This window comes from Octopus bimaculoides, chromosome 1, assembly GCF_046866305.1.
Source record: "Octopus bimaculoides isolate indiv1 chromosome 1, ASM4686630v1, whole genome shotgun sequence".
Taxonomy (NCBI): domain Eukaryota; kingdom Metazoa; phylum Mollusca; class Cephalopoda; order Octopoda; family Octopodidae; genus Octopus; species Octopus bimaculoides.
Genome location: NC_142928.1, coordinates 22,556,856 through 22,570,499, shown reverse-complemented (window position 1 = coordinate 22,570,499; position 13,644 = coordinate 22,556,856). Strand labels below are relative to the sequence as shown.

The 13,644-nt window shown below is 39.8% G+C and overlaps 1 protein-coding gene across 2 annotated transcripts in view; it reads right to left on the bottom strand.

Annotated features, from left to right (window-relative positions):
- The window catches only part of LOC106878078 (aminoacylase-1), a 39,318-nt gene that overhangs the window by 4,472 nt on the left and 21,202 nt on the right, over window positions 1-13,644 (bottom strand). For both annotated transcript variants that reach the window (XM_014927173.3, XM_052965728.2), the window contains 4 exons: window positions 10,238-10,301; window positions 6,186-6,228; window positions 3,787-3,893; window positions 1,209-1,288 (listed from right to left, as the gene is read on the bottom strand). In XM_014927173.3, coding sequence (XP_014782659.1) covers window positions 1,209-1,288; window positions 3,787-3,893; window positions 6,186-6,228; window positions 10,238-10,301 — 294 coding nt within the window. The remainder of the gene's footprint in view (window positions 1-1,208; window positions 1,289-3,786; window positions 3,894-6,185; window positions 6,229-10,237; window positions 10,302-13,644) is intronic.

Genomic DNA, 13,644 nt, shown 5'->3' with positions numbered 1-13,644 from the left:
AGGGAGAGTAAGAGATGGATATAAATATTGGGTGAAGGTAGTCAGATGTACATATAAGGGGTGAATATAGTGAATACAGGTAGGGGTAGTCAATAGTAAATATAAGTGGGGAGGGGACATGATAAGAATGAGGGATGCATGTCAATTGGAAGCAGGTCAGAGGAGACAGAACAGTGACTAGCAGTACAGAACGGGTGATATAACAGATTCTGCTTTCATTAATTTCATCAGCATGGTAATACAATAGATAGGAGAATGATGACAGGATGAGTGATAGGGAGAGTGAGAGAGAGAGAGACTTTGGCTGTGTGGTAAGAAATTTGCTTCCTAACCACATGCTTCCCGGTTCAGTCCTATGGTGTGGAATCTTGGGCAGACCAAAGCCTTGTGAGTGGATTTGATGGACAGAAACTGAAAGAAACTCATTGTGTGTGTGTGTGTGTGTTTGTTTGTGTGTGTGCATGTTTGTGTTTGTCCCTGACCACCAGTTGACAACTAGCACTGGTTTATTTGCATCCCTGTTACTTCGCAGTTCAGTAATAGAGACCAACAGAGTGAGTAGTAAGCTTAAATACAAATAAGTACTGGGGTTGATCCATTCAACTAAAAATTCTTCATGTCAGTGCCCCAGCATGGTCACAGTCTAAGGACTGAAACAAGTAAAAGACATTTCTAGCAATAAGTTTAAGTGTCAATACATGCACGTTTGTATTTCTTTTATTTCTTTTATTTGTTTCAGTCATTTGACTGTGGCCATGCTGTAGCATCACCTTTAGTTGAACAAATCAACCCCAGGACTTATTCTTTGTAAGCCTAGTACTTATTCTATCAGTCTCCTTTACCAAACCACTAAGTTACAGGGACATAAACACACCAACATTGGTTGTCAAGCGATGGTGGAGGGACAAACACAGACACAAACATATATATATATATATATATATATATATATATATATATACGATGGGTTTCTTTCAGTTTCCGTCTACCAAATCCACTCACAAGGCTGGCTTTGGTTGGCCCAAGGCTATAGTAGAAGACACTTGCCCAAGGTGCCATGCAGTGGGACTGAACCCAGAACCATGTGGTTGGGAAGCAAGCTTCTTACCATACAATGCCTACTTCAATTTTAACTTTATTCTGTTGTTTTTCTACTTGTTTTTCCTATTTAAGATTCAAAAACTGAGACATCAATCAACAAAACTCACATATTTTCAAATGTTGAGGAGAATGTCTTCCACCAAATGTTACCGTCATCAATGGAGGTTAGCTTGTTATCACAGCCTTTCTGTAAAGAGAAATCATTTCAATTTTAGCCACCAAATGAAAAAAGAATATCTGAAATCAATTCAATGGATGTGACATTCAGATGATGTCTTTTACTGTAGTTACAGGTTGACCAATACCCCATGGGTAACATTTGATAAATGGAAAAGGATGTGTGTGTGTGTATTTGCTTAATAGAAAGAGAGAGAGTGTGTGTTTGTGTATGAGAGAGAGAGAGAGAGCATGTATTGCTTTTGTCTTCACATGTACATGCTTACTGAAAACAAAGAATCACTGTTCATAGAAACAGTATTACTTGTTTCCCATCCTTTAGAAAAGTATGTCCAGATAGTTTGTTGTTTGATAGACTAGGAGAAATATTACTTTATTTGCAAAGAAGTGAAGATTGGCCATAGGAAAAACATCCCAGCCATCAGAAAAATTGGCCCCAACAAAGTTATCATCTGACCTATGCAAGTCTTGAAAAGTGGATATTAAAAATCTGATGATTTCATATATATATCATTTTGATTGTTATCATTTTTATAGCTGCTTTTCCATGTTAGCATGGTGTGGATGGGACTTTTTGCGGCAGTGTTTCATGGCCAGTTGCAGAAGTGGCAGGAAAAATCCACCTCAGGCAATACTTTTGAGTGAGTGACACTTTTAAGTTGGCTGTATAAGTCTGTATAGGCTTGGAACTTAGGGTGGAGAGGAAGTGGGGGGAAGCAGTGCTTTAAGGGCTGCCCTGGGTGGCACACACTTCAGGTAAGCTAGAGAAACTGTGCTGCAACCACTCAGATGAAATTCACATGTAATTCAAAGGACCAGCTTTGTGATACACTGTGCCACTCTGATTCAGTGAGAGGATTACATTAAATGAAAACTTACACATTAATTCAATGAGTAGGTAACTCAGAAGAGTGAACAACTGAGCACTCATTGTTGGAACCTATGGAGATTTCCACACACTGATATGGATTAGATAGATAAACCCTTAAGCATTTAAACAGGCCATATCCGGTCTGAATATTCTACCTGTTTTAAGTCCAAACCAGCCAGATCTGACCTCTCACCACCTACCCTACAATGTCATTCTAAAAGTAAACAATCACATTATTTGAAATCATGAAGCTACAAATGAATATATGATTAATTCAATGCAATGTGAATAGATAAGCATAACATTTCATAAAGTAATCTGAAAGCTAAAGGGTTCACTAAGTCCCTATCACTCTACAATCTCGCCTTTGTTGCCTAAATCTAATTCTTACCAACACTAATTGGAAGTAATTTGAAACTAAATAGTAATTTAGATGTAGATTTTAGAAAAGAAATAACTGAATTTGTTTTGGATTTCTGAGGTTGCTGGTAACTGCTTTCCAGTTGCTAATATTGATGTCGCAGGCCTTCATGTTCCTTTTACAGACATCCTTGTACTGTAAAAATGGTCTTCCAACAGACCTAGTACCCCTAGCAAACTCTCCGTAGAGTATGTCCTTTGGGAATCTGCCATCTTCCATATGACTAACATATCCAAGCCATCTCATACCTCTTAGTGTGAGGAGTGCAAACCTGCTTGGTATTCCTGCTTGCTTGAGGACATCTTTATTGGGGACACGATTCTGCCATTTGATGCCAAGGATTTTCCAGAGGCAGCACAGGTGAAAGATATTTAGGTGACGCTCTTGGCATGTGTATGGCGTCCAGGTCTCACTGCCATACAGTAGAGTGCTAAGTACACATGCCTGGTAGATCTTTATTTTTGCGGTCTTGGTCAACTTGTTGTCCCATGCCCGTTTGGAGAGTTGAGCCATCACAGCAGCTGCCTTGCCAATGCGTATGCTGATCTCAGCATCAAAGGATAGGTTGTAGGTGACGGTAGAGCCAAGACAGGTAAACTTCTCCACCTCCTGTAGTCTGTGGTCTCCAATATGTATGTTTGGGATGTCCGATGTAGCCTGACCCATGATGTTGGTCTTCTTGAGGCTGATAAACCAAGCTGGTATGAAATGTAATTTATATGGATGTGTGTGTATATATATATATATATATATATATATATATATATATATATATATATATATATATATATATATATATATATATATATATGTATGTATGTATGTATGTATGTGTGTGTATATATATGTATACATACATACATACATACATACATATTGTGAGTGAGGCCTTTGGCAAAATGCCATGCTTGAGAAGATTCTTCAAGCCATGTGAAATCATAATTGTGGTCGATGCTGGTGTCACATAACTGGCACCTGTGCCAGTGGCATGTACAAGCACCTGCGCTGATGGCATGTAAAAGGCACCCACTACCCTTGGGGTGGGTGGTGTTAGGAAGGGCGTCCAGCAGTAAAAACCATGCCAAATCAGACTGGAACTTGGTGCAGCTCTCCAGCTTACCAGTTCCATTCAAACTGTCTAACCCATGCCAGAATGGAAAGCAGATGCTAAATGATGATAATGACACACAGACACACACACATACATGCATCTTACCTGCACATATTCAAGAGTCAATCCCTCTCCAGCTTCCTTGCACAAGTTATTAAGCTTTTCTTCAAATTGGACAGGATCAACTGATGGAGGGACTCTAATATCAAAACCTACAATACAAAACAGTAATAACTAATGGAATGAAGAAATCACTAAGAGCACAACAGAAACAATAAAGAATCTCCCATATAGTCAGTAGAACAGCCAACCGATGAAGGAGCTTCTTTGTAGTCAATGGAACAGATAACTAATGAATGAGCTCCGATGAAATCAGTGGGATAGGTAACCAAAGGGGGAGCTCCCATGGAATCAGTGGAACAGCCAACTGATGAAGGAGCTCCTTTGTAGTTACTGGAACAACCAGCCAATATGGGAACTCCTGTATCATCAGTGGAATAGCCAACAAATGAGGGAGTTCTTTTGTAGTCAATGAAACAACTAACCAATGAGGGAGTTCCTGTATCATCATTGGAACAACCAACAAATGAGGGAGCTCCTATATGGTCTGTAGAAAAATTAAGAATTTTTTTTAGCCTCATTTTTTAGCCTTCTTCAGTACCACATCCAAACCATTAACCATCCACAAACACATAACTTAAACAGTCAATTTGCTTCTGCTCCTCTTTGCCCTTCTTTCTCTGTATATTTCCATCTTTCATTGCATATGCACTAACCAATGTCATTGACCACTCCAGACACTTCAAACAATTGCATTCATTGTCACTACACGCTCACAATACCGACATTAGTTATTTATGTCCACTGAACTCTAGTTATACAACAATACAATATGATGATTAATAATATTTGTAGTTGAGCAAATTGTTATTATCACTGAAGTAGGTATACAATAACTATTGCGAAATACGAACATTGTGAAATTTAAGAAATTAACATTGATACAAATGACTCTCAAAAGGTTTTCTAAGTTGTGAAACTGAATAATTGTAAAAACATACAAATCTGCACTTATTACTCATATGGTAATCTACCCCAATCACTTAAACTTCATTTGTTATGAGTAGATACCTGTATCAAGTAATATATATATATATATATATATATATATATATATGCATGCGTATAAGAAGGGATGACCACTAGATGGACATCCAACATGCTAGAAAGAGGTCATCAAACGACCCAACCACAAAAGAAAAATCATGTTCTCCAGGAAAAAATTCACCAAAATACCAGGAAAATGTAATACAATTTTTCTGAATTATCAGATTTTTTTAAATGCTAGACCACTGGTTTTAAATTGAAATTAATATCCAATTTATCACCCTCAGTATACAAATATATATATATATATATATATATATATATATATATATATATATATATATTAAGTAAGGCCAGACTGTATTAAACAATGACATAACAGATCAGGCCAGTTTCTTTTGATCCTACATTTATAAAAGATATTCAACACTTGGTAGTCGTAGTATTAAGATACTGGACTGCTGACCTCACAGCCAGCCTTTTAACTCTATAGAGCTACTTTTTAAAGTTATCTCTGCAGATTTTCCTTAGAAACTAGAGCCAACACTGGTAGTTACGTTTCCTATATGAATACATCTGTATAAACATTGCAATTAGAAAAATATCTAATGAGAAATATCTAATGAGTGTATATGCATATTTCAGGAGTTTTTGCTTCTTCTTCAACACCACAAACCATTAACCATCCACAAACACATAACTTTTAAACAACCACCAAATATAATGATGTAACACAACTGGATAAACCAATAAACCTTTAATATACTTGGTTGTATATTATGGTTGCATAATGAAATATGGTGTCCCTATCAGCAATTAGTGAAGGCGCATGGCTTAGTGGTTAGGGCATTCGACTCACGATCATAAGATTGTGAGTTCAATTCCCGGCGACGCGTTGTGTCCTTGAGCAAGACACTTTATTTCACGTTGCTCCAGTCCACTCAGCTGGCAAAGATGAGTAGTACCTGTATTTCAAAGGGCCGGCCTTATCACACTCTCTGTCACGCTGAATCTCCCTGAGAACTACCTTAAGGGTACACGTGTCTGTGGAATGCTCAGTCACTTGCACGTTAATTTCACGAGCAGGCTGTTCCGTTGATCGTATCAGCTGGGACCGTCGACGTCATAACCGACAGAGTGCTCCTATCAGCAATTAATATGTATAGAATATTTAAATGACAAACAGGTTCAACACCAAGTGGGCACTAGATTGGGAAACTAGTTAATAAAAAATATTTTTGACAGTATTATGCAAATGTACCAGTTTGGTAAAGCAATCTCCCATATGGAAAACAAGTTGAATAAGGTAAAAAAGAAGAAAACAGTCAGACAGTAAAAACAAGAAAATTTGATAAAAATGAAACAGCATTTGTTTGAAGAGAGACATGTTTACTTACAAACAGTGAACCGAGAAGGAACAACATTGTGCTGCAGGCCACCCTAAAATAACAAAGGAGAAGAAAGAACACATTAATAATGAAATGGAAGAGTTAGGTAAACCATCGAAATATAGAATATTAATAAAGAAAACATTAATGGATGGCGAAATGGGTGAATGAATAAGTTCTCTTTGCAAACCAGTGGTTCTAGGATCTATCTCTCTGCATTGCACATTGGATGTGTGACCAATCACATTCCTTGTAGGTGAAATGTAAAAGACAGAAACTATAGAATCCCATCACACACATACATATGAGTACACAGAAACCCATGCTAGCTTGGAAAGCGGACGTTAAACGATGATTTTTTTTTTTAACGTCCGCTTTCCATGCTATCTAAAATCCCTCTAAGAGATCAATGCAGTAGTTGTACTGACAAGTAATATTTGTAGCCACTTTAACATGGTTATCCGTTCAAGCGGACTCTACCCCTCTTGGGGTGAAAAAAATCGCAGTAGAGTCCACTCAAATGGACAGCCACGTTAAAGTGGCTACGAATGTTACTTTTATTGGCCCTCGTGCCGGTGGCACGTAAAAGCACCCACTACACTCTCGGAGTGGTTGGCGTTAGGAAGGGCATCCAGCTGTAGAAACTCTGCCAGATCAGATTGGAGCCTGGTGCAGCCTTCAGGCTTGCCAGTCCTCAGTCAAATCGTCCAACCCATGCTAGCATGGAAAGCAGACGTATGATGATGATGATGATGATGATGATGTATATATATATATATATATACACAATTGCAGTGTGGAAGGTGTTTATATGCCATTTAAGAAACATACAAAAACCAATGATGCACAAATATACATGCCTATACACATGCATGAAGGGATTCTTTCAGTTTTCATCTACAAGTTCACTCACAAATCTTTGATTAGCTCAGAGCTATAGTATAAGACACTTGTTCAATGTGTCACACAGATGGACTGAACTCCAGAACTCCAGACCACTCCAGAACTCCAGACCACTCCAGAAATCCATGACTAGAAAGCGATTTTCTTAACCACGCAACTCTGATTTACAGTGTTAAAACCGCGCGCGCGTACGTGTGTGTGTGTGTGTGTGTGCCCGTGTGTTTGTTTATATCAAAATACAGAAACCAGCATATTCAAACAGAAATAGGTCGAGTTATCTCCCTTTGACCCACGACCACCACCTCACCCGCCTCAGCATTTTGTTTTGTTTTTTTACAAGGAAGAAACGAGTGTCAAAGTATAGCGATTAGTGTGAACTAAATCAACCACAGTACAATCCATAGAACCAGTAAAAGAATAAAACAACAATCCCAACGCTGATTCGGTTAATTAGAATAGCTTAATCTCTGACAAGAATTATTGTAAATCTCTATATAATAACAGCCAATATACATAGATGTTGATTAGTTGGTGAAGTGAAGGTGCATGATTCAGTGGTTAGAGCGTTAGGCTCACAGTCATGAGGTAGTGAGTTCAATTCCCAGACAAGGCTGTGTGTTGTGTTCCTGAGCAAGACACTTTATTTCACAATTCTTTAGTTCACTCAGCTGTAAAAATGAGTTGTGACATCACTGGTGCCAAGCTACATTGGCCTTTGCCTTTCCCTTGGATAACATCGGTGACATGTAAAGGTGAGGCTGGTATGCATGGGCGACTGCTGGTCTTCCGTAAACAACCTTGCTGAGACTTATACCTCAAAGGGAAATTTTCTAGGTGCAATCCCATGGTCATTCATGACCGAAGCGGGTCTTTACTCTTATCCTTTTCCCCCAACTAGTTGGTTGAATTCTCTAGTCATGCTTTACATCATATATAGAGAGGAGGAGAGATAATTAAGAGAGAAATACAGAGAGAGTTAACATAAGAAGAGAAGGATAAGTGCATAGGCAATGATAACTTTCTAAAAACCACATATTTTAAAAATGAAATTTTGCAGAGATAGATTTTCCATGTAACAGATTTCAGTTATGTTGATAAAATTTAGAGAAGTATATGAATATACAAATAAAAATTTGGTTTTATTTTGATTTTATTTGAAAGTAATAAAAATATGTTTCTAAAAACCACATATTTTAAAAATGAAATTTTGCAGAGATAGATTTTCCGTGTAACAGATTTCAGTTATCATTTATCATCTATTTGTTTCAGTCATTAGACTGCGGCCATGCTGGGGCACTGCCTTGAATATGTTGATAAAATTTAGAGACATAATAACATGTATTTATTGTGAATATACAAATAAAAAATTTGTTTTATTTGATTTTATTTCAAAGTAATGAATATTTTTCTTTCGAAAATTAGTATTTATTTCATCATTTTGAATATGCACCAGGAAATTATAATCTGTTGTATGACATGAGAGTCATTATCTTCTATCTTTTAATTATTCTAGTCATTAGACTGCAGCCATGCTGGGGCACTACTCTTAAGGGTTTAGTTGAACAAATTGACCCCAGGGCTTTCTTTATAGTCTGATACTTAGTCTATCAGACTCTTTTTGCTGAACTGCTAAGTTATGGGGACGTAAACAAACCAACACCAGTTGTCAAGTAGTGGTGGGGGCGAACACAAATACAAAGACACACACAGATATATGCAACAGGCTTCTTTACAGTTTCTGTGTACCATGTACACTCAAAAGGCTGTAGTAGGAAGCACTTGCTCAAACTGCTATGCAATGGGACTGAACCCAGAATCATGTAGTTAGGAAACAAGCTCCTTACCACAGAGCCACACCTGCACCTATATGCCAATTATTACGCCAATAATAAATACATATGACTCTCCTGAGATACAATAAACTATGTTTCAACACACAAATTCACATCAAGAATCCTGCAAACTAAATACAAAAACAAAATAAATTATAATTATTGTATGGATGCCATATATCTGAGGCTTTATATAGCTATGGTGCGACCTCACCTGGAATTTGCATCTCCGGTCTGGAAACTCTATCTTGCCCAGGATATTAATCGTCTGGAAACCGTTCAGCGACGTGCAACCAAGAGAATACCCTCCATCAGGCATTTGCCATACTCTGAACGTCTTACTTCCCTGGGCATGGATACATTGAAACTCCGACATCTGGCAGCTGACTTGGCAGGCATCCATAAAATTATTAACCATCTTACTAACAATAACTCTGAGCACCTTTTCAAATTCCACCTGTCTAACACCTGTGGACATGTTTACAAAGTCAGAAAACAGCACAACTCCCATGACTTTCGGAAACATTTTTTCACGCTAAGAGTTGCTGAAGTATGGAACAAACTGTCGGCATCAGTTGTTAGTTGTCGGAGCACTGCAACCTTCAAAACTTCCATGTTTCCTGAGATTCGCCAACACTACACCTGATTTTCTCCCCTCCATACACACGCAAGCATGTATCTGACTCATACACTGTTCACTTTCCAGGCATTTGTACAATACTGCATATGCTTTATACGCACTTTTGACAAGTTGTAGTGCATCTGAGCACTGTATACAATAATTTCATTATTATTATTTCTTGATATTACACAGGGTAACAAAAGTTACCCGTCATATAACTGATAACACTTTAGTACAATCATAATTTTTTAGATTGTTAGCTTTATCTTTTGTGAAGGCAGATGGCTTAATAGTCAGAGTGTTAAACTCATGATCATAAGGTCAAGGTTCCAATTAGCAGACCAAGTAGTGCATTCCATTTTTGAGCAAAACACTATATCATGTTGCTGCAGTCCACTTAGTTGGTGGTAGTGGGGCTAACCAAACACTGGACTGACATCTGGTTCAAGGGGGACTACACTTGGTCACTTATAGGCCATGGACACTGGAATAAGGTCTGACTTAATGATCTTATAGCCCATGGACAGATCCAAGACCTCAGAATTACATCTATAAATCAAAACATTTTTACAATATTTACATCAACACTGGAAAAAATAAGGCAAATGAGCTGGATGAGTATAATTATACTCAGTAAGTCAGTGGACAGGTCAAATTTCCAGTTAAGATCAGTGAAGTGAACTATAAAAGCTTTAAAGTTTTACCTCAACCATAGTCAAATTTACACTGGTCACATCACCAAGAACAAGATTTGGATTGGATTTTAACCTGCAAAGATAATAAAATTATTTTAGAATTAAAAATTCGACAAAGACCATCTAAGTTTCAAAGTTACAGTAGAAAATGGTTTTCTACTTCTTAGTGGCTATGAACAACAGATTTGGTGCCCATAGCTGATGAAGCCTAACAATAGAGAAAGACATGTATTGTAGTCTAATAATATTATTCATGGCCCAGTGGTGTATTTTTTTCATACATCGTTTATAAGGAGAATTTCCCTCTAGAGACAGTTTTTGCAGTGGAGGCCTTTTGATGTTTGAATGTATATTTAACACTGAGAACTTCAGGAAACCTGCCAGTCACCTAGTCACCTACCGCTCCGGCAGACACTCTAGCCAAATCGACTACATCCTCGCCAGAAATAGGGAAAGAGGGCGGCTTATAAATGCCAAAACCTACCCTGGCGAAGAATGTACCCCACAACATAGATTAGTAGTTAGCGACTTTGGGATCAAGGCAAAATGGGTGCCCAGAATTAGACAGGCTTGGAGAAGAAGGGTGTGGAAGCTTAAAGACCCTGCAAACGGACAGAGACTTAGAGACAAGTTACTTGAAGCATTTAACGAAATAGAAGGGGATATAGCATCATACAACGTGGAAGACAATTGGAGATTTCTGCGGGACAACCTGTTGAAAGCCACCGACCAGATTTGTGGGTGGTGTAAGGTCCCCTCCCAACCCAGAGTAACGTGGTGGTGGAACAAGGAGGTAGACAGGGCTATTAGACAAAAGAAACAAGCTTGGAAGGACTGGAAGAACGGTGGTAGCAGGGAATTGTACCAATGTGCCAGAAGGGAGGCTAGGCGACAGGTTTATTTAGCCAGAGGGGAAGCAGATAAGGAAAGATTTGCCAATGTTCTGCGCCGTGAGGACCAAAGACTCGAGGTATTTCGGGTTGCAAGACAGTGTAGGAGAGAGAATAGTGATGTTGTAGGAGAGAAATGTGTTCGCATGGATGATGGTACGCTTGCATTAAATGAGGATGCAAAGAAAGAGGTCTGGAGATGCCACTACGATAGATTGCTTAATAAAGAGAATGAATGGGAGAAAGAGAGCCTGCCTTATGCCGACCCAATAGAGGGACCAGCTATCCGAGTTGATAGTACCAGGGTAGATAAAGCAATTAAGAGTATGAAGACCGGGAAAGCCCCCGGCCCATCAGGAATCACTGCAGAGATGCTCAAAATATCTGGCAGTGTTGGCTATAGCCTAGTCACCCGTATTACGAACCAGGTGATACACGAAGGAGTCATACCCTATGACTGGTGTAGCAGCATCATAGTCAACTGCTACAAAGGTAAAGGGGACGCTTTAGATACAAATAATTACAGAGGCATCAAGCTGTTAGATCAGGTTATGAAAGTTACAGAGAGGGTCATAGCCCAACTAATTAGGGAGCGAATCAATTTAGATGAGATGCAGTTTGGGTTCGTGCCAGGTAAAAGCACTACTGATGCCTTATTTCTAGTGAGACAGTTGCAAGAGAAATACCTAGCCAAGGATAAACCTCTGTACCTGGCTTTCGTTGACATGGAGAAAGCCTTTGACAGGGTCCCCCGATCCCTTATCTGGTGGTCAATGAGGAAACTTGGGATAGAAGAATGGCTAGTGAGAGCTGTGCGAGCCATGTACAGAGATGCGGCCAGTAAGGTGAGGGTTGGAAATGAGTACAGCAATGAATTCCGGGTAGAGGTAGGGGTCCACCAAGGTTCCGTCCTCAGCCCCCTATTATTTACCATAGTCCTCCAGGCAATCACAGAGGAGTTCAAGACAGGTTGCCCCTGGGAGCTCCTCTATGCTGATGACCTTGCCCTAATTGCGGAGTCACTATCAGAACTAGAGGAGAAGTTTCAGGTGTGGAAGCAAGGTCTAGAATTGAAGGGCCTTAGAGTCAACCTAGCTAAAACCAAAATCCTAATAAGTAGGAAGGTAGATAAAACACAAACCCCTTCAGGTAGATGGCCCTGCTCAGTATGTAGAAAAGGAGTAGGTAGTAACTCTATAAGATGTACCCGGTGCAAGCTATGGACACATAAGAGGTGCAGCAACATCAAAGGCAGGTTAACTAGCAAGTTAGTTTTTGTTTGTGGCAGATGTTCAGGTGCAATAAAGACTGCAAACAAACAGGAAACAACTTCTATCTCATTCCAGGGTGAAAAACTAGAGGTAGTCGATAGCTTCCGCTATCTGGGCGACCAAGTTAGTAGTGGGGGTGGGTGCGCTGAAAGTGTAGCTGCTAGAATAAGAATAGCCTGGGCAAAGTTTAGAGAGCTCTTACCCCTGCTGGCGACAAAGGGACTCTCACTCAGAGTAAAAGGCAGACTGTATGACGCATGCGTACGAACAACCATGCTACATGGCAGTGAAACATGGGCTGTAACTGCTGAGGACATACGTAAGCTCGCAAGGAATGAAGCCAGTATGCTCCGTTGGATGTGTAATGTCAATGTGAATACCCGTCAGAGTGTAAGTATCTTGAGAGAAAAGCTGAACATTAGAAGCATCAGTTGTGGCGTGCAAGAGAGACGATTGCGCTGGTATGGACATGTGGTGAGAATGGAGGAGGATAGCTGCGTGAAAAAGTGCCACACCCTAACAGTTGAGGGAACCCGTGGAAGAGGTAGGCCCAGGAAGACCTGGGCTGAGGTGGTGAGGCAAGACCTTCGTACATTGGGCCTCACCGAGGCGATGACTACGGACCGAGACCTTTGGAAATGGGCTGTGCGTGAGAAGACCCGGCAAGCCAAGTAAGATCGTTGCCAGTGCCCCTGGACTGGTTCTTGTGCGGGTGGCACATGAGATGCACCATTTTGAGCGTGGCCGTTGCCAGTACCGCCTGACTGGCTCCTGTAGGATTTTCGAGCGAGATCGTTGCCAGTGCCCCTGGACTGGCTTGTGCGGGTGGCACATAAAAGACACCATTTCGAGCGTGGCCGTTTTCGTGCGGGTGACACGTAAAAGCACCCACTACACTCTCTGAGTGGTTGGCGTTAGGAAGGGCATCCAGCTGTAGAAACTCTGCCAAATCAGACTGGAGCCTGGTGTTGCCATCCGGTTTCACCAGTCCTCGGTCAAATCGTCCAACCCATGCTAGCATGGAAAGCGGCCGTTAAACGATGATGATGATGATGATGATGAGTGTACAAATGTTAAATATAATTGTACACAACTATATTGCAGACATTGCTGTTTAGTGTGCCTCTAATTAGTACAAAAAAATTTTAGACTTCATCATCATTTAATATCATTTTTTTTTTTTTTGCCCACAAGGGGCTAAACATAGAGAGGACAAACAAGGACAGACAAAGGGATTAAGTCAATTACATCGACT